Source organism: Venturia canescens, chromosome 2, assembly GCF_019457755.1.
Source record: "Venturia canescens isolate UGA chromosome 2, ASM1945775v1, whole genome shotgun sequence".
Classification (NCBI taxonomy): domain Eukaryota; kingdom Metazoa; phylum Arthropoda; class Insecta; order Hymenoptera; family Ichneumonidae; genus Venturia; species Venturia canescens.
Window position 1 is genome coordinate 30,341,235 of NC_057422.1, and position 24,262 is coordinate 30,365,496.

At 44.1% G+C, this 24,262-nt stretch overlaps 1 protein-coding gene across 5 annotated transcripts in view; it reads left to right on the forward strand.

Moving 5' to 3' along the window:
• The window catches only part of LOC122406617 (solute carrier family 23 member 2), a 1,354,473-nt gene extending 1,330,874 nt beyond the window's left edge, over window positions 1-23,599 (forward strand). For all 5 annotated transcript variants that reach the window (XM_043412169.1, XM_043412170.1, XM_043412168.1 and 2 more), the window contains one exon: window positions 23,330-23,599. In XM_043412169.1, the coding sequence (XP_043268104.1) occupies window positions 23,330-23,450 (121 nt within the window). In that variant the 3' untranslated portion in view covers window positions 23,451-23,599. The remainder of the gene's footprint in view (window positions 1-23,329) is intronic.
• The last annotated feature ends 663 nt before the right edge of the window (window positions 23,600-24,262 follow it).

Here is a 24,262-nt window from a genome sequence, read left to right on the forward strand (position 1 = left end):
AATATAGAGAAAAGAAGAAATAAATTATGCTAGGTAGCCTTTAAATTGGTTTTGCTAGTGAAAAATTTTATTCGATTTATAATTTCATGGAGCACTAACACTTTCTGCTATGAGAGCGAAGAAAAAATGTTTGCTTCGCGATTGTTCAGAAAAAAAACAGGATAATTTCGAAAAGTGGCTGTCTAAAAATTTTTTTAAAATCTGAAATTTTTGAAAGTAGTAGAGCTAGGCGGGTTCCCCCCCATGTAGGAATCTACCTTACCGACCGTCGGTAAAGTAGATTCCCTCTGTCGGTAAAGCAGATTCCCCCGTCGGTAAAGTGGATTCTCCTTTTTAACCCAAACATCGGTAAAAAAGGATGAGCACTTTAACCCAAACGTCGGTAAAAAAGGATAGCTACTCTAACCCAAACGTCGGTAAAAAAGGATGGTCACTCTAACCCAAACAAACCCAAACGTCGATAAAAAAAGGACGATCACTCTAACCCAAACGTCGGTAAAAAAGGATGGTTACTCTAACCCAAACGTTGGTAAAAAAGGATGAGCACGCTAACCCAAACTTCGGTAAAATAGCGTGCCGTCTCAAACGTCGGTAAAATAGCGTGCTCAATTCCAAACGAGCGGAAACATCGACAAAATCCCCCAACTTGAATGGCGGTGCCCAAACAGTCGTTAAGGCGGACTTCCCGAACAGTCGTTGAGGCGGACTTCCCAAACAGTCGTTGAGGCGGACTTCCCGTACAGTCGTTGAGACGGACTTCCTCGGAGAGCGAGGATTCGCGCCCTCGGGATAGCCGCTGTCAGGATGGCAAACTGTCAGGATGGTGAGACGGGACAGCCGCCGGCAGGATGGCCAACTGTCAGGATGGCAAAACAGATTCGCGCAAAACTGGTCGCCCCGAAACGTGAGGATTCAAAGTGCGCGCCCTCGGAATAATAGCAGGCGGGAATTTCTGCCTTACCGACCGATGGTAAAGTAGATTCCCTCTGTCGGTAAAGCAGATTCCCCCGTCGGTAAAGTGGATTCTCCTTTTAACCCAAACATCGGTAAAAAAGGATGAGCACTCTAACCCAAACGTCGGTAAAAAAGGATGAGCACTCTAACCCAAACGTCGGTAAAAAGGATGAGCACTCTAACCCAAACGTCGGTAAAAAAGGATGACCACTCTAACCCAATCGTCGGTAAAAAAGGATGACCACTCTAACCCAAACAGTCGGTCATGCAGATTTTCAAACCCAAACAGTCGGTAATGCAGATTTCCAAACCCAAACAGACGGTCATGCAGATTTCCAAACCCAAACAGTCGATAAAAGGATGACCACTCTAACCCAAACAAGCCCAAACAGCCGGTAATGCGGATTTTTAACCCAAACGAGTTATCGAACTGGGATCAAACCCAAACACGGTCAAAGTGGGATAGTTCACGCAAATGCCGATAGATGGCGTTCGAGTAGTGGATATCTCGTGTGCGGAGCGTCGGCTGGTCGAGCATATAAGGCAGCGAGTAGCGCGTGGATTTCCGGATATATTACAATGGTAAGTCTATCTCAAAATAATTTTCTGGTTCCCAAAACCGGAACGCTTTAACCCAACAGACCCAAACGTGTGCGCCTCAAGATGGCCGCCGCCAGGATAGCCGCTGGCAGCTATCAAGCGATCCACCTGGCTAGGAGTTTACCGGCAAAGTCGATCACGCCGGCACAGGATAGTCACTGATAAACGTGTGGGGGTTCGAAATGCACGCCGCAAGATGGCCACCGCCAGCTGTCGGGATCGCGGATAACCACCGTCAGCTATCAGGAGAGCCACCTGGCTAAAGTTTACCGGCAGTCGGCGAGGCAGATCATGATTCTGCGGTGGGGGGATTCCAACTCTGTAGTTTTTGGCGGGAGATTCGAATGCCACAATTTTGGGCGGGAACTCTCAGTCAGGATGGCCACCGGCAGCTATCAGGATGGCTAGGAGTTCCTACCGACCGTCGGTAAGGTAGATCATGCTTCCGCGGTGGGGGATTCGAACGCTGTAGTTTTTTGTGGAAGATTCTAACGTCACAGTTTTGGTGGGAGATTCGAACATTGTATTTTTGGTGGGAGATTCGAACCTCACAGTTTTGGTGGGAGATTTGAATTCTGTATTTTTGGCTGGAAGATTCGAACGCCTCAGTTTTGGTGGGACATTCGAATACTGTATTTTGGGTGGAAGATTCCAACGTCACAGTTTTGGCGGGAGATCCGAACCCCCACAGTTTTGGTGCGAGATTTGAATTCTGTATTTTTGGCTGGAAGATTCGAACGCCTCAGTTTTGGTGGGAGATTCGAATACTGTATTTTGGGTGGGAGATTCGAACGCCACAGTTTTGGCGGGAGATTGGAATGCCACAGTTTTGGGTGGGAGATTCGAGCGCTGTAGTTTCGGGCGGGAACTGTCAGTCAGGATGGCCGCCGCCAGTTATCAAGATGGCCACCGTCAGCTATCAAGATGGCCACCGTCAGCTATCAAGATGACCACCGCCAGCTATCCGGATATCAGGAGAGCGACCTGGCGGGATGGCTAGGAGTACCCACTGACCGTCGGTTAGGTAGATTCCCCGCTTTGACCCAAACAGCTATAAATACGAGGGCTTCAACCCAAACAGTCGGTAATGCAGATTCTTAAGCCCAAACAGACCCATACAGTCGGTAATGCAGATGTTCAACCCCAAACGTGCGCGGGGATGTGCGCGCCTCGAGATAGTCGACTATCAGGATAGTCCACATTAGCGACCGCTGTTGGTTAGTCGATACCTCCGGGGGGAGATACCCCGAAAACTAAATCCCGAGACGTTAGTGGTAGCGGTGGCGGACGTCAGACTGGTCTGAAAAAACAAGCAAAGTCTCTCTAGTCCGGATTCTATACTAATTCCTTTGTTGCGCGCCTCAGGATAGCCAGCTATCAGGATGGCCAACTATCAGGATAGTCAGCTGTCAGGATAGTTAAGGTTAGGATATTCAGCTATCAGGATAGTTGAGGTTAGGATAGTCAGCTATCAGAATAGTTGAGGTTAGGATGGTCGACCGTCATGATAGTTGAGGTTAGGATAGCCATGGGTGGGACATTCAAAGTGCCGGCCTTGGGATAGACAGCTATCAGGATAATTGAGGTTAGGATAGCTAACTGTCAGGAAAGGTTAGAATAGCCATGAGCGGGAAATTCAAAGTGCCGACCTTGGGATAGCCGACTATCTAGATGGGCAGCTATCAGAATAGTGGAGGTTAGGATAGTCAACTGTTGTGATAGTTGAGGTTAGAATATCCGCGAGCGAGAAAGTGCTGGTCTTGGGAAAGCCGAATATCAAGATGGGCAGCTATCAGGGCAGTTGAGGTTAGAATAGCCATCAGCGGGAAATTCAAAGTGCCGGTCTTGGGATAGCCGACTATTGGCGATCAGGATAGTCAACTATTTGTCGCCAATGAACCCGGAGCAGGATCCCATTGGTGGACAGCGGAGACACAAACCCAGGACAGCGGAGACACGAACCCACCGCCGAACCTCATCGGTGGACAGCGAACCCAGGGCCGAATCGCATTCGTGGACAGCGAAGACACAAACCCTGAGCAGAATCTCATTTGTGGACAGCGGAGACAGGACCGAATCTCATTGGTGGAGAGCGGAGCCAGGGAAGAATCTCATTGGTGGATAGCACAGACACGAAACCACCGTCGGAATAGTCGACTATCGGTAGATCATCCGAATAGTTGGAGTCATATACAAACGTGCGGGGATTCAAAGTGCACGCCTCACGATAACCAACTATCGGGATGGCTAGCTATCAGGATAGAGAACTGTCAGGATAGTCGGCTATCGGAATAGTCAGCGATCAGGATTGCCAACCAACTGTCGCTGATTGCCTACCGAACGAACGCAGAGCAAAATCCCATTGGAGGTCGGCCAACCCAGGGTTGAATCCCATTGGTGGACATTGAACCCAGGGCTGAATCCCATTGGTGGACAGTGAAACCAAGGGAGAATCCCATTGCCGTTCAGCGAACCCAGAGCAGAATCTCATTGGTGGACAGCGGAGATACGAACCCATCGTTGACTATCTGGATTGTGAAAGTCAACTATCGAAATGGTTGACCATTAGTTGGAGTCACATAGAGACGCTGGGTAGAGGACTGGAGAATTTAAATGGCGGGCCTCGCGAACGGGATAGTCAATTGCCCAGCGTAGACGGGATGGCTAACGTCGGTAATGCAGATTTTCCACTAACCCCAAACGGTAAGTAGGGTAGGGAGGCCTTGTCGAGAGAGCCTACTGGCGGGAGACACGTAGTTTTGACGGGCTAGCCGACCATCAGTCAAGACAGCCAACCATCAGGATAGTTGAGGTCGACTATCAGTCGGGACAGCCAACCATCAGGACAGTTGGGGTCGACCATCAGTCAGGACAGCCAACCATCAGGATAGTTAAGGTTGACTATCGAGATAATCGAGGTTAGAATAATTACCCATCGGGATAGTAGAGGTTAGTCAGTAGAGGGCCGCTTGTGAAAGGTAGTTCCACTTGTGGGCTGTAGAGCGCGCAGTGACGTATCGATCACACAATCAAAGTGTCAGTTTACCCCCTCTCGTATGTCGCTGCTAAGCAAGCCGTAGCATACGAGAGAGATGGCCGGGAAAGAAATTCTTTCTGATGACATTTATGAACATTTGTAGATTACATGGACTCTTGTAACCAGAGTTACTGTTTCATAAAACTTTAGAAGACGTAACAATTGGAGGTTATCTGGGGAGGCAATATAAAAGCGTCGCGTGGTGATAATTTTTGTCGAGTTTCCTGGTCTGTGCGTAAGACCGTGGTTCGAGCATACCGATAGCGACACGGCGGCTCCCTCCGGCACTAAGTGTACTCCGGCCCATATGGTTCCAGGTAAATCTCTGCTCTCAGGATAGTTGAGGTCATACACGGTTGATCACATATTCCACATACATCTCATCTGAGTGGTGCAAGCAGACTCTTTTCCGTGTTGAGTTAATCGTGTTAGGGATAGGGTGCCGTTGAGCAACGACGTTTATCGATCGTTGGAGCCGCGGCTGCGGAAGGTAGACACTATCGGAATAGTCGGCCGTCGGGATAGCCAACTGTTGGGGTAGCCAGCTATCGGGATAGCCAACTGTCAGGATAGCCAACTGTCGGTAATGGCCTACTAAACACGGCCCAATATTTCGACCCGAACGAACCCAGAGTCGAATCCCATCGCTGGAAATCCCAGTGGCGGGAAAGCCAACGAACTGACGTTAACCATCGGAATAGTTGCAGTTGACTATGTTTGTGGTGAAGTTGACTACCGGAATAGTGCAGTTGACTATGTGTATAGTCGTAGTTAACTATCGGAATAGTCGTAGTTAACTGTTGGAATAGTTGCAGTTGACATGCGAACATTTGAAATCAACTATAGGAATAGTTGTAGTTGACTATTGAAACAGTTGCGGTTGACTATTGGAATAGTTGACGTCAATAAACGGATTTCTCGTAATCGATAAGAATCGTGGAAGCAGATCTGACAGGTGCAAAAAAACCTCCGCCTGTTTTGCTATTAATATATTGCGCACCGCGTGACACTTCGCAGTGCATCATCGACGGTCGAAGCGATGGTGCGGCGGCGCAGTTCCGTCGCGAGAAACGAACGCTCAGTCAGATGAGAAAAGATGAGAGATGAAGTTAAACGCAAGTACATGATTCAGAAGGCGGATAAACAATCAAGGGAAAGAGCTATCACCGAAACTTTCAAACCCATCGTCGAACCTCTCGAACGTCTTGTTAATGCAAGTAAGAAGCCTAAGACCTCTCACGATAAGATGGAAAATTCCTTCAAAACATTACGATACAGAAGAATGGTCGAAGTAGAAAACGACTCCCGTAGAAGAATGGCCGGAGCAGATACCGACTCCCGCAGAAAAATGGTTTGAGCAGAAAACGACTTCCGTAGTAGAGTGGTCGAAGCACATAATGGCTTCATCGACTCGGGAGTCCTGCGACTGGCAGTAAATATTCTCCTAAACTCTTGCAGAGCACACACAGTTCCGTTGATCTATACGGACACAGTCCAGCTGATCTCTACGTGAACAGAGTCCTGCAGGAGCTGATTCACGCAGTGCTGACCCACGCACATTTGACGAATATTATGAGGTGCTGGAGGATGGGAAAGGAGTATCGGCTCCTGCCGTCAGCAAATATCTTCACACAAACAGAAAGAAGTATCTCGACACAACTTACGGAGTTCGAAAACTACCGTATGGTAGAACGATGATCGGAGACTCACCCATTCGTTTCGAGAAGGAGAGTGTTGTCGTGGGTGGTGACAAGTATCAATCGAGCGTCGGCTTGTTCGAATTGCTCTTCAGAAAGGAGCCTGACCCCCGGCTCGTTAGCGCGGAAGACCGGAACACGTATGGAAAGATCCTGCAAAGCACTGACGCCCACAGGAAACACTACAGTCCGGACGAAGATATACGCAAGAAAAATAGTAGCAAGTGCAAGAACTACGTGGCACTCTTCGGAGGGCAGAAAACAGGTAGTGTCTTGCCTCGATACAAGGTCGCGCGAAGGGACATGCGAATGAACTACGCATACTGGGACGACCCGAATGAGCTGGTAGATCGACTGCTGGTGGCCGAACGATCGGCTGGCCACGTCAACGAAATCTTCTCGATCATCGAGGAGTTGCGCGAGGCCAGTATCGCTGTGTAGCTGGATTCAGGGACGCAGCAACGTCAGGTACTACTGGCATGAAAAGGAACGAAGTTATTACCGTCAAAGTCTAAACATTGCCTCGTGAACGCCGTCGCAAAGCACTCAAGTTTTAGGTCGGTCACACGGTGAGTCGAGTGGTAACTTCGACAGTAACACACAAGCTGAAGGACTACTGAGCCCATTGCCATAAGTTTCTACGAAGAAGAGCTCTTATGAGTCCCCTGAGATGCATTTCGTGGAGAAAAAAGAGTGGAGTCTACGTAAAGTGATTCGATAACTCGCACAATAGTTGGATAAATAAAACAGATTTGTAATTTTTGCTAAGATTTGTTCCAATAAATAAAGATTATTTATAATCAATGGTGGATTCAATTTAATTTCGTTACCGTCCATGTACTTTGGGAGTTCGTCGGTCTGTAAAATCTGTTCGAACATCATCGGATCCTTCTCGAACGCGTCCGTGATGCGTTTCAGTAGGAAGACATTTTTTGTCGAGCCTGGCGATGGCTGTCGGGTCATATCCGTGATTTATCTCAGATCAATGCCTTGAACCGTTTACGCACAAAGCTGCCAGTTTCTTCTCAAGCAGGAACTATTTGAGCATTTTTCCGACGTTGTCCATCGTGCCGATGTCTGAGGTCGCGTGTGCTGCCCATGCCCCTTCACAGCTCCAGAGTGTCCCCAGGGCAACATATCCGTTATATTGTGGCATGCGTCTTCGTCAGTCACGGGGTACGTGATGGACACATAGGGCTTCCAGCAGAACCACGGCAAGTTCATCGTCAAAGAACTGGCAGTGATTTTTTTGTTCAAGCCACCATGATACGATCTCAACCAGAATCAAAAGTCATGCATATCTGACTCGAACTATGCTGAAAACGGGGCAAGTACCCTACTACGAGATCGGGAGTACGTGGTAAACGTACAGGGCTTCCAGCGGAACCACATCATGAAGCGGTGACTCCACGGACTTTCTTCTTCGAGTCACCGTGGTACGATCCGCTCCTAGGTGCAAAAGCATGCATCTCTGACTCAAACACAACTATGGTGAAAATACGGCAATTACCCTACTACGAGATCAAGAGTGTGCCTCGGTCGATTCTGCACAGCACCATCCAGGTAAAGTGAGGTTTCAGCGATTCGGGATGGACTCTGAAGTCGCCGCGTGTCGGCGATGCCAAGAGCACACGTTTGACTGTGCCACTCAAGACGTAAATAACGACCGTGTGTTTTCTAATCATTGACTGCAACTATTCCGATAGTCACTGCAACTATTACCATAGCCAACTTCACCTATTCGGATAGTCAACTGCTTCATACTTTTGTCATTTGATGTCATACTTTTGTCATTCAACTGCTTTTGATAGTCAACTATTCTGATAGTTAACTTTAACTATTCTGATAGTTAACTTTAACTATTCTGATAGTGAACTTTAACTATTCAAATAGTTAACTAGAACATTAGTTGGATTTCCCGCCACTGAGATTCGACTCTGGGTTCGTACAGATCAAAATATCGGGTCGTGTCTGTTCGGCCATTTCCAACACTCGGCTATCCTGATAGCTGAATATCCCAACCTCGACTATCCTGATAGCTAACCATCCCGATAGTTAGTTATCCTGACAGCTGGCTATTCTGATCGCCGACTAACCTGATGGACGGCTATACTGATTGCTGGCTATCCCGACAGTTGGGTATTCCGCAAGCACCATCCGCAGCCAACGATTCGGGCTCGACGAACGTCGTTGTTCGAAACATCGTCGGCACCCTGTCCCTAACCCACACTGCGCCCTGACCTTGCGCAAGATTCTACTGGTGAGCCACCCGTCCATTGAAAGATCGCTGTTTCATCGCGACAGTGGGCCCTGGAACCAACCAACGTGGCCTCTCATCGTCGTCACTTGTACAGCGTCGCCAAATAACCGGAAAAATGACCCCTCCGAAGTCGTCCAGTGCAGCCTCCAGGGAAAAGAGTTGGATTGCATCACTCAGACGAACAATGTATCTCGAATGCTGAATACGTAATCAACGTGACTATTCTAACCTCAACTATGTTGATAGCAGAGAACATAGATTTACCTGGAACAACGAGCCCTATGGGCTGGAGTCCGCTTAGTGCTGGAACTAGCTACCGTGTCACTATCAGTGTGCTCGAACCACGGCCTTACATACAGGTCTGGAAACTCAGCAAAAATTGAAACCACACTGTGATATTGCCCTCAAATCCAACTGTTACGTCTTCTGAAGTTTTATGAAACTGCCGTTACAAGTCCATGTAATTTACAAATATTCATGAATTGCATCAGAAAAATGACAGGAAGAATTTCTTTCCCGGCCATCGCTCGTATGCTATGGCTTGCTTGGCAGCGACATATGAGAGAGGTGGAGGGGGTTGCCCGACACTTTGAATGTGTGAAGCATGTCGCTGCGCGCTCTATAGTCCATTTCCCGCGGCCCTGTTGTTCTCTGCTGATGGTTGACTATTCAAACCTCAACTATCCCGATGGTCAATCTCAGTTATCCTGATAGTTGACCTCAACTATCCTGATGGTCGGCTAGCCTGCGCGCTCTCGAATCTCCCGCTAAAACTGCAGCGTTCTAATCTCCCAGCAGGAGGTTATCGCGAGGGCGCCTGAGCTTCCAGAAGGAACTCTGCTATTGGCTGTTCTGATCGCGGGGCCCGCGCGTTCCAATCTTCCACTGAAACTGCAGCGTTCGAATGACTCACCAAAACTGCTGCGTTCTAATCTCCCGCCAGGGATTTTTCGCCGAAAACTATCCAGCGCTTTCAATTTCTCACGACTCGGATTTTCGACGATGGGTTCGTGTCTCCGTTGCCCGGGTTCTCGTCTGCGCTGCTCGGGTTCGTGTCTCCGCTGCTCGGGTTTGCGTTTTTCCTATCAATGGGATTCTACGAGTTCGTTTTGTTAAAAGCTTGTCAAGTGAGAAATAATGTTGGGTTTACGGACCGTTCGGGTTTACCGACCATTTGTTTCGGTTCAGTAGGGCATTGACGATGTGTGCTTGGGTAGGGTTTCGATCGTCTAGTTGAACTTATGCATCACTGACGGTTCAGGTTAGTCGACTATCCTGATGGCCGGCTATCTTGATCGGGAGCACGCGCGTTCGAGTCTCCCACCAATACAGCGGAATCTTCCGCCAGTGGACTCGGGTTGCAAATTAAATTTCCCACCGTCCGTTTGGACATCGGCCGTTTGGTAAGCCATTACCGACAGTATGGGTTATAGTCAGCCATCTTGATCTCTATCCCAATAGTCGGCTATCCTGATCGCTGACTATCCGGAAGCTATTCTAACCTCAAGTATCCTGATAGTTGGCTATTCCAACCTCAACTATTTTGATAGTCGATTATTGTAGCCTCAACTATCCTCACAATTGATTATTCTAACCTCAACTATCCGATAACTGACCATTCTAACCTCGACTATCCTGATTGCTGACAGTCGACTAGACTATTTTAACCTCAATTATCTTTATAGTCGGCCGTTCTAACCTCAACTACCCGGACAGTTGATCATTCTAACCTCAAATGTCCCGAAAGTTGACTATTCTAATCTCAACTATTCTGATAGTTCGCTGTTCCGATCGCTCCGCATGGCCCGCGCGTTCGAACCTTTCGCCAAAAAGGTAGTGTTCGAAACGCCCTCCAGAACTGCAACGTCCGAATCTCCCATCAAAACGTTCGAATCACCGCCCGGTAACATTTCCGCATGAGGAATTCAGCTATCCCGATAATCGACTATTCCGATAGTTGGGGAATTTTAGTTACCGACAGTTAGTTTGGGGAATTTTAATTACCGACGGTTTGGATTCCCACTGAAACTGCAGCGTTAGAATCTTCCAGAAAAACTGCAGTGTTTGAATCTCCCACCGAAAATGCAACATTCGAATCTCCCGCCAAAACTGTAGTGTTCAAAACCCCCACCGCAGTTGGCTATCCCAATAGTTGGCTATCCTGATCCCACCACACACTCCCGGACACGGTCTTACATACGGGTTTGGAGACTGGGTTCAAATGTTGGTGGTGGGGGTAGATCCCTTAAGCATGAAAATATCAGTGGAAAATCGACAACACGCTGCGCTGAGATCTTGCCTGCCGGATAATCATAATCTTCAGGTGCGACGGAGATAGGCAGATACCTCTACTGCCCCGTCCCTAGCCATCGTGGTCCATAAGACAGCTGCGCCTCTAGCGGCCAATGCAGTCTAAAATTTTCTTCAATAAGAGACCCTCCGAATTCGACCGAGTTTCCAGACCCGTATGTAAGCTCGTGCCCCCGGGTGTTTGTGGAGGGGGTATGGAACATGCATTACCGACGTGTTTAGACTCGTTTGGGAAATCTGCACTACCGACGTGTTTGGATTGTGAAGTCTGCAGTAACGTCGTGTTTGCATGGAAATCTACTTTGATAACGCGCTAGCCTCAACTTTATTGTTAGCTGACTATTCCGATAGCCGACTATCCTGACAGTTCTCTATCCTGATAGCTAGCCATCCCGATAGTTGGTTATCGTGAGGCGTGCACTTTGAATCCCCGCACGTTTGTATATGACTCCAACTATTCGGATGATCTACCGATAGTCGACTATTCCGACGGTGGTTTCGTGTCTGTGCTATCCACCAATGAGATTCTTCCCTGGCTCCGCTCTCCACCAATGAGATTCGGTCCTGTCTCCGCTGTCCACAAATGAGATTCTGCTCAGGGTTTGTGTCTTCGCTGTCCACGAATGCGATTCGGCCCTGGGTTCGCTGTCCACCGATGAGGTTCGGCGGTGGGTTCGTGTCTCCGCTGTCCTGGGTTTGTGTCTCCGCTGTCCACCAATGGGATCCTGCTCCGGGTTCATTGGCGACAAATAGTTGACTATCCTGATCGCCAATAGTCGGCTATCCCAAGACCGGCACTTTGAATTTCCCGCTGATGGCTATTCTAACCTCAACTGCCCTGATAGCTGCCCATCTTGATATTCGGCTTTCCCAAGACCAGCACTTTCTCGCTCGCGGATATTCTAACCTCAACTATCACAACAGTTGACTATCCTAACCTCCACTATTCTGATAGCTGCCCATCTAGATAGTCGGCTATCCCAAGGTCGGCACTTTGAATTTCCCGCTCATGGCTATTCTAACCTTTCCTGACAGTTAGCTATCCTAACCTCAATTATCCTGATAGCTGTCTATCCCAAGGCCGGCACTTTGAATGTCCCACCCATGGCTATCCTAACCTCAACTATCATGACGGTCGACCATCCTAACCTCAACTATTCTGATAGCTGACTATCCTAACCTCAACTATCCTGATAGCTGAATATCCTAACCTTAACTATCCTGACAGCTGACTATCCTGATAGTTGGCCATCCTGATAGCTGGCTATCCTGAGGCGCGCAACAAAGGAATTAGTATAGAATCCGGACTAGAGAGACTTTGCTTGTTTTTTCAGACCAGTCTGACGTCCGCCACCGCTACCACTAACGTCTCGGGATTTAGTTTTCGGGGTATCTCCCCCCGGAGGTATCGACTAACCAACAGCGGTCGCTAATGTGGACTATCCTGATAGTCGACTATCTCGAGGCGCGCACATCCCCGCGCACGTTTGGGGTTGAACATCTGCATTACCGACTGTATGGGTCTGTTTGGGCTTAAGAATCTGCATTACCGACTGTTTGGGTTGAAGCCCTCGTATTTATAGCTGTTTGGGTCAAAGCGGGGAATCTACCTAACCGACGGTCAGTGGGTACTCCTAGCCATCCCGCCAGGTCGCTCTCCTGATATCCGGATAGCTGGCGGTGGTCATCTTGATAGCTGACGGTGGCCATCTTGATAGCTGACGGTGGCCATCTTGATAACTGGCGGCGGCCATCCTGACTGACAGTTCCCGCCCGAAACTACAGCGCTCGAATCTCCCACCCAAAACTGTGGCATTCCAATCTCCCGCCAAAACTGTGGCGTTCGAATCTCCCACCCAAAATACAGTATTCGAATCTCCCACCAAAACTGAGGCGTTCGAATCTTCCAGCCAAAAATACAGAATTCAAATCTCGCACCAAAACTGTGGGGGTTCGGATCTCCCGCCAAAACTGTGACGTTGGAATCTTCCACCCAAAATACAGTATTCGAATGTCCCACCAAAACTGAGGCGTTCGAATCTTCCAGCCAAAAATACAGAATTCAAATCTCCCACCAAAACTGTGAGGTTCGAATCTCCCACCAAAAATACAATGTTCGAATCTCCCACCAAAACTGTGACGTTAGAATCTTCCACAAAAAACTACAGCGTTCGAATCCCCCACCGCGGAAGCATGATCTACCTTACCGACGGTCGGTAGGAACTCCTAGCCATCCTGATAGCTGCCGGTGGCCATCCTGACTGAGAGTTCCCGCCCAAAATTGTGGCATTCGAATCTCCCGCCAAAAACTACAGAGTTGGAATCCCCCCACCGCAGAATCATGATCTGCCTCGCCGACTGCCGGTAAACTTTAGCCAGGTGGCTCTCCTGATAGCTGACGGTGGTTATCCGCGATCCCGACAGCTGGCGGTGGCCATCTTGCGGCGTGCATTTCGAACCCCCACACGTTTATCAGTGACTATCCTGTGCCGGCGTGATCGACTTTGCCGGTAAACTCCTAGCCAGGTGGATCGCTTGATAGCTGCCAGCGGCTATCCTGGCGGCGGCCATCTTGAGGCGCACACGTTTGGGTCTGTTGGGTTAAAGCGTTCCGGTTTTGGGAACCAGAAAATTATTTTGAGATAGACTTACCATTGTAATATATCCGGAAATCCACGCGCTACTCGCTGCCTTATATGCTCGACCAGCCGACGCTCCGCACACGAGATATCCACTACTCGAACGCCATCTATCGGCATTTGCGTGAACTATCCCACTTTGACCGTGTTTGGGTTTGATCCCAGTTCGATAACTCGTTTGGGTTAAAAATCCGCATTACCGGCTGTTTGGGCTTGTTTGGGTTAGAGTGGTCATCCTTTTATCGACTGTTTGGGTTTGGAAATCTGCATGACCGTCTGTTTGGGTTTGGAAATCTGCATTACCGACTGTTTGGGTTTGAAAATCTGCATGACCGACTGTTTGGGTTAGAGTGGTCATCCTTTTTTACCGACGATTGGGTTAGAGTGGTCATCCTTTTTTACCGACGTTTGGGTTAGAGTGCTCATCCTTTTTACCGACGTTTGGGTTAGAGTGCTCATCCTTTTTTACCGACGTTTGGGTTAGAGTGCTCATCCTTTTTTACCGATGTTTGGGTTAAAAGGAGAATCCACTTTACCGACGGGGGAATCTGCTTTACCGACAGAGGGAATCTACTTTACCATCGGTCGGTAAGGCAGAAATTCCCGCCTGCTATTATTCCGAGGGCGCGCACTTTGAATCCTCACGTTTCGGGGCGACCAGTTTTGCGCGAATCTGTTTTGCCATCCTGACAGTTGGCCATCCTGCCGGCGGCTGTCCCGTCTCACCATCCTGACAGTTTGCCATCCTGACAGCGGCTATCCCGAGGGCGCGAATCCTCGCTCTCCGAGGAAGTCCGTCTCAACGACTGTACGGGAAGTCCGCCTCAACGACTGTTTGGGAAGTCCGCCTCAACGACTGTTCGGGAAGTCCGCCTTAACGACTGTTTGGGCACCGCCATTCAAGTTGGGGGATTTTGTCGATGTTTCCGCTCGTTTGGAATTGAGCACGCTATTTTACCGACGTTTGAGACGGCACGCTATTTTACCGAAGTTTGGGTTAGCGTGCTCATCCTTTTTTACCAACGTTTGGGTTAGAGTAACCATCCTTTTTTACCGACGTTTGGGTTAGAGTGATCGTCCTTTTTTTATCGACGTTTGGGTTTGTTTGGGTTAGAGTGACCATCCTTTTTTACCGACGTTTGGGTTAGAGTAGCTATCCTTTTTTACCGACGTTTGGGTTAAAGTGCTCATCCTTTTTTACCGATGTTTGGGTTAAAAAGGAGAATCCACTTTACCGACGGGGGAATCTGCTTTACCGACAGAGGGAATCTACTTTACCGACGGTCGGTAAGGTAGATTCCTACATGGGGGGGAACCCGCCTAGCTCTACTACTTTTGAAAAATTACTTTTTTTGATGTACTAACGATTTCTGTTGGAACTCCGAGAAAAAAAAATATCGATTTTTTTGCGTCACCTCAACGCATATAGATGGTATATAGATGTATGTAATCTGTATTGCATGAAATTTTTACTAGTGCCACGAAAGATAATGAAACAAATAAAACTTAAAAATGTGTGTGGAAAAATGCAAAATCTTTTGATGACATTTAAAAGAATAATAATAAATAATTGATAAAAAGAAATACGTGAACTTGCAATCTGTGAACTACTGTGATAATTTTATCATTAGAGAAACACATCACAAACAGTTGGAAACGAAATGGCTTCTCTAAAGTCACTGGCAATAAACTCGCTTAAGAGGATGGATCAGTTGGTATATCGCAACCGTGAGTGCGAGAGAGATAGTTGCAAATTTCGAAATCGAAATTCTTTGAGACAGTTTGACCGATTAAAAAAAGGCTCTGTCAGTCGATTTTTGCCATCGTTCTGCGTAGGCTGACAGAGCCTTTTTTTAATCGATCAAACTGTATCAAAGAATTTCGATTTCGAAAATTCGAAATCGACTGATCCATACTCTTAAGAATCGACTAACCTCACTTGGAATTTTTGGAATTTAAATTCTTTGACATAGTTTAACGGATTAAAAAAAGGCTGTGCCAGCCTACGCAGGATGGCAAAAATCGGCTGACATAGCCTTCTTTCAATCGGTCAAATTGTATTAATAAGAATTTCGATTTAGAAATTTGCAGCTATCTCTTTGCTCGCACTCACGGTTGCGATTTACTGAATGATCTGTCCTCTTAAAAGAAATGCATAAAACAATAACGTATCGAAATGCGTAAAAAGTATACTTGGGACAAGTCTGTATGAGGTATACCAGCCCAAGTATGTAGATCCGCGGCCACGACCCTCGCAGATTTCGTTGTTTTTTTTCTCATTTGAACGCATTGTGTCTAAAAAGCACCCTCATAATGTATTTTGATGTTTACAAACATTCCTTATTTTTAAAAGAATTTCCTTTTGAGAAAAAAAAGTTATATTTTAAGAATTCGAAAAAATTCCGAAACGACATTGATAATATATATAAAAAATTGTAGGCCATCACATCTGAAATGGGCGGATTTTTTTCTGTGTTTTCCAAGCCCTTAACGTTCGCAAAATTGAAAAAATACTCAAATAGTTTACCTTGAGCAGATGTTAAATTATTTTGTCACTTAAACAAATCTTGATGATGTTTTTTAAATGTAATGTGATACGAATAATCTTTTTTAAAAAAAGACATTTGGATATATCAAAATGTGAAGCCTGTATTCATTGCCATGGTTATATTTATTCGTTGCCAAACATCATTATCATGTTTTTCGCCGGTACAGCGGGCGCGTAGCGTTGGCGTTGTTGCTAGGTAAACCTTAAAATGAGAATAATGCTTCCGCGATGCCTGAGTAATGCTCCACAACATGATATAGCGTCTGGGGTTCTTGACTCTGAGAGTTTTTCCCACATTCATGACTTCGATTTTTCGAAATTTCTACCAATTTCAGCAGTATTTCGCAATTTGCTCAAAATTTTGATGGAATGCGAGCCGTAGATAAATAATCCTATTTACGGATCTCAAATTGCGATTAAAAAGAAACTACCCAAACAACTTTCCCTAAAAATCGGGGTACCTCGTAGTAAGTATTCTCGGCGGACACAAAAACTGAAGATTAATTCAACGAGAAACATCAAATCATTGTTTGCAATTAGATTTTTAATCATGCGATAAATTTATCCAGGGCCTACTCTCCGCTACGATGAACTCGAAAAAACAATATCGAATTGCATCGTTCATTTTGTAATTTTTATATTTTTTTATCTCTGCAGTTTCTGCTTACGATAGAAGTTTTTCTTTCGCCCACAAAATGAAAAGAGTTGGAGAAAATCCAAGCGGACGTAAATCGTACAACGAACTGTCGTTACGACAACGCAAGCGGCTTCAAATGCGGCGAAACGACAAAGAATCATCGGCAGCCCTTTATGAAGAAGCAACTTATGCACCTGAACAAGAAATTATAAGACCTAATACTGCTTACAGTGCTAATGAAATGGACATCTCGCCGATTTCATCAAACGTTTCAATGGCTTCGTTATCGCAAGTTGATCCACCGCAGCAAACACTTTATGATCAAAATTATGTCGACGGAAGGTCAAATATTTCATCAATTGAAGCGGACAAGAGCCGATACGACTCCTCTGGTGATGATGAAGATCGACATTGTTTTGAGGTCTGTTCAGAAGATCTAATCTCGAGCTCATTTGATGAAATTGAAGGGAAAAAAACGTTCCGAGAAAAGCTGGCCGCATTCTTCGTCAAAAAACGTATAACCGCGGAAGCTGGTGATGAATTACTTGCTTTGCTGAGGTCACATGCGTGCTTTGAGTCGCTTCCTAAATCGACCAAATCATTATTGCGTACTCCACGACACCCTGTAGCATTAGTGGAAGTTCCACCAGGCCAGTATTTGCACCTAGGATTTGAAACAGCGCTTCATCGTATCCTCGACCGCGTAGAACCGTCTGAACGGCCCTCTTTTTTGGAAATTGATTTCAACACGGACGGAGCTACCTTGCACAGATCAGGAAGCAATCAAATTTGGCCCATACAATGCAGGATAGCGAATATAAAGAACAGTCCAGTGGGTGTAATCGGAGTATATAAAGGGAAAAAAAAACCCTCGGATGCTAATCTTTTTTTCAAGTTATTTATCGATGAGGCCGTAACATTAATCAAGAAAGGTGGAATAATGAGGTCGGGGAAAGAAGTACCTTTTCAGTTCAGGGCCTTTATTGCTGATGCACCCGCCAGAGCATTTATTCTAAATCACCACGGCCACACTTCATGTAACCCATGTTCGAAATGCCGAGTTACTGGTGAAGGTGTTGAGAACCATGTCGTCTTCATCGGCGACCACCATCTCCTCCGCACTGACACGGAGTACCAAACAAAAGAGGACGAGGATCACCATAAGAATGGTGATAGTCCATTATCACAACTACCAATGGGTTTAGTAACTCAAGTACCTTTCGAGTACATGCACTTGGTCTTACTAGGCGTTTTGAAACGTATGGTCTCTGCCTGGTTGAACGGAAAATTCTCCATGAACAGCAAATTATCTGGCTTTGAAATCTCTACCATATCACAAAGATTATACAGAATGTGTTATGAAAGTATTCCTGATGAATTTGCACGACCTCCTGCAAGCCTCTTGGAAATCCTCCAAGGAAAAGCCACGACTTGTCGTCTATTTCTATTGTTTTCAGGACCTGTCGTACTAAAAGGCATTCTATCGGATGAGTTGTATAAACATTTTTTAATTTTGCACACAGTCATGCGCATCGTGACATCTGCCAATCCAACGAAAGAGCAATTGTTGTATGCAAGATTGAGTTTGAGAACTTTTGTTATCCAGAGCGAAAGATTGTATGGAACAACCTTTCTGAGCTACAATGTGCATGGACTATTACATCTCGTGGATGATGTGGAAACATTAGGACCGGTCGATTCTTATTCTGCTTTCCCTTACGAAAACAACATGCGGATTTTTAATAACTACTGCAGGAAACCTCACCTCACTCTGCAACAGATAGCAAACAGACATGCCGAGGAAACGAATTGGATGCCAGTGAGGCAACCTAAGCGGAACGATAATTTCAAACTAATGCATGAACACACGAAAGGTCCTGTTCCGACTACAGCGACAGGAAGAATAGCGAAACAGTACCACCGCATTAAATGCCCAGAGTTTACGCTTGGAACAAAATGTAATGACAGTTGCTGTATTTTGAGAGATTCAACAATATGCATCATATATAACGTACTGAAGATCGGCCAAGAAATTAAGCTGGTAGTAAAAAAATTCAACGCGGTTGAGGATTTTTTCAACATAGCCATGCCATCGTCGTTAGTCGGGTACTATAAGTGTTCAAGGCTGCAAGAACAATATTCTCTGATCAGATTGAATGATGTCCGGGATAAAGGTTTTCTCATGCCTATTTGGTTGCCTCTTCAATTTGATGAAAGACGCATGGAGCGAATTGAAAATGAAACTTACGCAGTAGCTACTATATCCTCTGTAGTTTACTATTAGATTGAAAACATCTCAAATTCCGAATTTCGAAGATGAATTATCATATTTTCTACAATTTTCTGAATGTGAGGAAATTTTCCATCGTTATCACAATCTGGTTGAGTTATCGCCACCTGAACATGGAGTAAATTTGTTATCACTATCGCAATCTGGTCGAGTTATCGCCACCTGCACATGAAGTAAATTTGTTATCAGTGTTACAATCTGGTCGAGTTATTATCGCCACCTGCGAATCACAATTTTTTTTTATCATCGCTACAATGTGGTCGAGTTATCGCCACCTATACATGAAGTAAATTTGTTATTACTGTTACAATCTGGTCGAGTTATCGCCACCTGCCAATCACAATTTTTTTTTTATCATCGCTACAATGTGGTCGAGTTATCGCCACCTATACATGAAGTAAATTTGTTATTACTGTTACAATCTGGTCGAGTTATCACCACCTGAGAATTACAAATATTTTTTTAACATCGCTACAAACTGGTCGAGTTATCGCCACTTGAACTGTAAATTTTGTATCAATGCCACAGTCTGGTTCACTTATCGCCACCTTGGAATCATCCGGAGAAAACTATGCGCAGGGTTATCGAAATGATACCTAATTGAAATCGCGGTATAATGAAATATTCGTGGCCACCACAGATATTTTCGCTGAGAAACCAACATCAAGACATGGTAAACTGTAAAATGAACTTGAATAAAACATGGATTTGAAATTCAGCTATTATGAATCTGAAAGAGTTACAAATAAATCGAATATCCCACCCAATTGGAACGAAAATTGTTCATTGATACCATGAGACGGAGTGTAACTTATCACAGGTGAAAAATATTTTCAGTATAAAACTGTCAAAAAGCATATAAATTCCATCTGTGCACACTGTGATGATCAACGTTTTTGGTAATGTTTAAATCTTGTATTCGTATGGTATTAACTATGTGAAACGTTTGTCAGTGAATTATTGGAAATTTTCCATAGGCTGTTCAATGTAGTGCTTAAAATGAACGAGTACAATTTATTGTTGTTCACAGCAGAAAACTTGATTGGATATTTTGTTCTGTAATTAGAAAAAAAATGTTGGAGAGAGTATAAGTAAACCTTCATATAGTGAGTATAAATCCGTCAAATAAGTCACTTCGAAAAGTTGGTTTTTCAAATAGGTTTAAATTTTTCAAATATCTATATCTATTGAAGGGAGCTTTTTTGATATTTTTTTAAAGATTTTTTCGTCGATCGCAGAAGTTATAATTTTCTAGTAAAAATAGAATCTATTTTTTTATTCACTTATTAACTTGCCGAAAAATAGGCCAAGTTGAGCTTTTTTAAAATTTAAACATTTCTCCGGTTTTTTGAAGGTATTTTTTGAAAAATCATTGCTGTAGGTTTCAACCAATTTTTCAATTTCCAATCTTTAAAAATATGATTTTTTTCTTTGGAGAATTCTCAAAAAAACTATTATTTATTTATACTTTTATTTTCGTAATTTCGAAAAAAATATCTCCCAAAAGAAATCTTAGTTTAGCCCTTAACATTTAGCCCAAACAAAAAATGATATTTTATTCATGCCATACCATTTGGAATTATGACAGGTTCTCACACATTTTTGCCATTCTTATATTTTTCTGGTACCGAGCTTCACAGCTGAGCCGCTTTTCGTTACAATATACGGTTCAAGTTTGCGATTGTTCAGTAGAACTGAGTATTTAATAAATAGATGCTGCGTAAAAATTTGTATCGTATCGAATTTTTTTCGCCAACTCTCCATCACTGGATTCGGATTGGGATTGAAAAACGGAGTTCTCGTATTGTGTAATAGTCGTTCTGCTGCAGTAAAACGTGTACTACGGTAACAGCACTGAATAGACTCAGCGCTGCACCGTGATGCCTCATCGTGTAGCAATGGTGACGCCACGTAACGTCTGAGGGAGATCCGTGCCGTCTCGATGAGTTGTCACCGTGCATGCACGGTGTGGTCTCTCGACAGCACTGAGTGCACACACCGTGCCGGTACTGTGCAGTCTCGGAATCATCTATGATCGCACTACGTGACGCCTGTGTGCTGCTGCCGTGCCGCTTCTGAGGTGTACGCGAATGCAGCACATAACGGCACGGTGTAAGCACGCCGTGCCGTTACGCCGTGGCGTTAGAAATCAGTCATGTTCGGACAGACATAACGCGTATGTAACGGCACGCGTGCAGTGCCGCGTAGTCACCGTGCCGTCACCGTGCAGATACTCTTTTTTGAACTGCACGAATTTCTTTCTGGGAAAATGTATTATATCAATTCGAGGTCAAGTATTTATCAGTTATTCGAAATATAATCTCCGGTGACAAATGAGCGTTGAGAATCCTTGTCGGGCTCACAACGTTTTATCAAAATTACTGAAAAATTAATGCAAATAAAATCATTAAAAATTCACATGAAAGTCATTCGTAACTTCAACAAGGTACACACTTTAAAGAATCGATTCCTCTCCGATTTTCAGGATCCCCTGGTATTATTCACAACATTCAACTTCGATTGGATCGGTACAAATTATGTTCAAATACGTCTTAAACGTACTTGTCCGGCCCATCACTTTTTATTCAAATTGCTCATTCGAAAACAAATCAAAAACAAAGTTAATGCATGTGTTAATATTAAGGAACAGTAATTCCCGAGGAAATAATTTTCCTTCGAATCGCTCTTGTCAAAATGAAACGAAAATGAAAGATAAAGTTGATTAATCTATTTATATCATATGAAGTTAGAATTCACAACAAAATAATTTTTCTCCAAATTCCAGGAATCCACATGTCGTACTCGACTAGTGGTATTTATCAAAATGTGTACGTGACTATAGAAAAAAAAAAACATTGCATGGCTGAGTAGGTTCGAAAATTTCTTGTAATGTGCCTGATTATTTCTCATTTTCATTCGTTCTTACCGAATGGTATGTGTTCACTGAAGAAAATGAGAAGTGGATATTGCTATACGAACTTGCGAACAATCAAGTTCAAATTACTTGGAGATATTATTTTTATTTCTATCGATTTTATTATATTTGTTTATTTATGAATTTTTTTGAAATTTTTTTATTTTTCTTTACAGAATTTTTTCGATTGTTTTTTATTTTTGTTGAATTTTTTTGAACTTTTCAATTTTTCGTTTATTATTTTTATAGATTTTTTTTCCTGGTTCTAAATCTTTTTTCTATGTCATCCAGAAACAAGAGACTATCAATGTACTTGTCCCAACCTTTTTTCCCTAGGGGAAGTTTATGGTTTTATGATATGATTCGCGAAATACCGCTTTTATGTTTTTCAGAATTGTTTCCCAATGAAAGAATCGACAAATTTACTCAATTAATTATTCAACAATTTTTACAAATGTTTTATCTCATAACAAAGTTCTATTTAAAAAAAAATTTAATGTGGTCGAAAAATTGTTGTTTGGGTCGCGGCTGATTTGAGAACATTCGATCTACGCATGCGCAGTAAAGCATATTATTATTTTATTATTTTTAGGATTTGATTACAAAATTTTATGTCGCAGATATTTTCCTTTCATCCGTAATAATTTTCCGCTTCATTTAACCCTTGTTACATAATTTTCCAAGATAGCGTTGAATTTTTATTAACCAAAGATAAAAATGTATTAGTTTGAGTTTTTAATACGCGGCGCCGCCAGTATCGTGCTCCACCGCTTGTATTGGGCCTTTGTATTGCCCACTAGTACGGCCGCCACTTGCTAGCAGTGACGCGGTTCACCGGTCGTTATTCGCGTTCGATTAAAACATCGCGTCAGATCGCGATATTTTTCGAGGTTATGTTCGTGTTTGCATCGATTTGGGTTGTTCGGGAAAACGTCACGCTACACTATGAGAGCGAAAAAAAATTCTTTCCTTCGATTTCATTTTTTTTGTTTTTCAGAGAATAGGCGTCACTAAAATTTCTAAAATCAGTTTTTCAGTAATTCTTGTAACTATACGAAAGTTTAAAAAAAAATTGTCCGGGCTGCTATGACACATGTCGGCAAAATTCTTTGACATTTTAAAAAAACGGCCTCAGATTATATGCTGTGCGGAAAATTTCTGAAAACGAGCGTTTTCGTGATGAAATGACATACTTATATACATTCGAATTATCAGATGTATTACTATGCCACCGACTTCCTTTTTTTGACACAGCGAAAAAGGCCTCCCACGCAATTGCTACACTTTGGACCGCTACTACTCGTCTAGTCGGGTTCAGAATGACAAAAATAATCGATTCAATACAGTTTTGGCCCTATTGCTATTGCACATGGTTTTGGTCGCGGGCTCTCTATCAAACTTTTTTTTACGCGTTGTGTCATTCATAACACTGTCTTTTTCTAGATGGCGATGGATGACGTATTTGCCTTTCTCACCAACGTACCGTCCGAATCAAAAATTACGTAAGAAGGAGGAGAATCAATTATCAAGGACTAACCCCATGGAGTTGTTTTCTGTGCCATGAAAAGTTTGGGTAAAACTTTGAAGAGTTAACAAACTCAATGCAAATCGAAGAATTACGAAAAAATCGACAACGAAGAAAATGAAAACTATGTTTTAGTTATCAGAGATATTTACGTAGAAAGACAAATATAATGTGTCTATAAAACTAAAGAACATTTTTACTTTTTTTTTCAACTATTGACACTTCAACCTTTACTGTTAAATGGATCCTGCAATTAACTCCTTTCCTCATCAAGATGTATTTTCCTTAAACGTTTCCACTCACAGAAGATAATATTTTTTCCAATTTTGCCACCTGTCGTCACTTGGTTTGATAGGATAGTCGTGTTACATTGGCTTCGCGATTTCTCCCGAACTTGTTTTGTAACGAACGACTCAAATTTCATCGTCATTCCCAGCTGTAATCAAGAGACACAGTAGAATCTCAGGACAAGTACACTGACAATCCTATCGTCTGCAGGCTCGAGCTCGCTGAGACTATGTTATCTCTGAATGAAGGAAATTTCGGTGGTGGGGGGTAAAATTAACATGTCATTTACTTGAATTACGAAGCTCAGAAACCCTATCACAACTATATGGAGCTTTTGTCTAATAAAGAAATTCTCTTTCGATCGCGCCCACAATCAGTACGATCGAGGACTAAATTGTTGAGAAATACTGCACGGGCTCAAGACTATCCAAACGATACTAACACATTGGTAGATTTACAGTGTCTGTATAGAAAACCACCAAAAGTCTATTAATGCCAGCCACAACCCATTTCTATGGAAATTCATGTCCCGGCGATCCCGACGACAGAAATAACACCGGCAC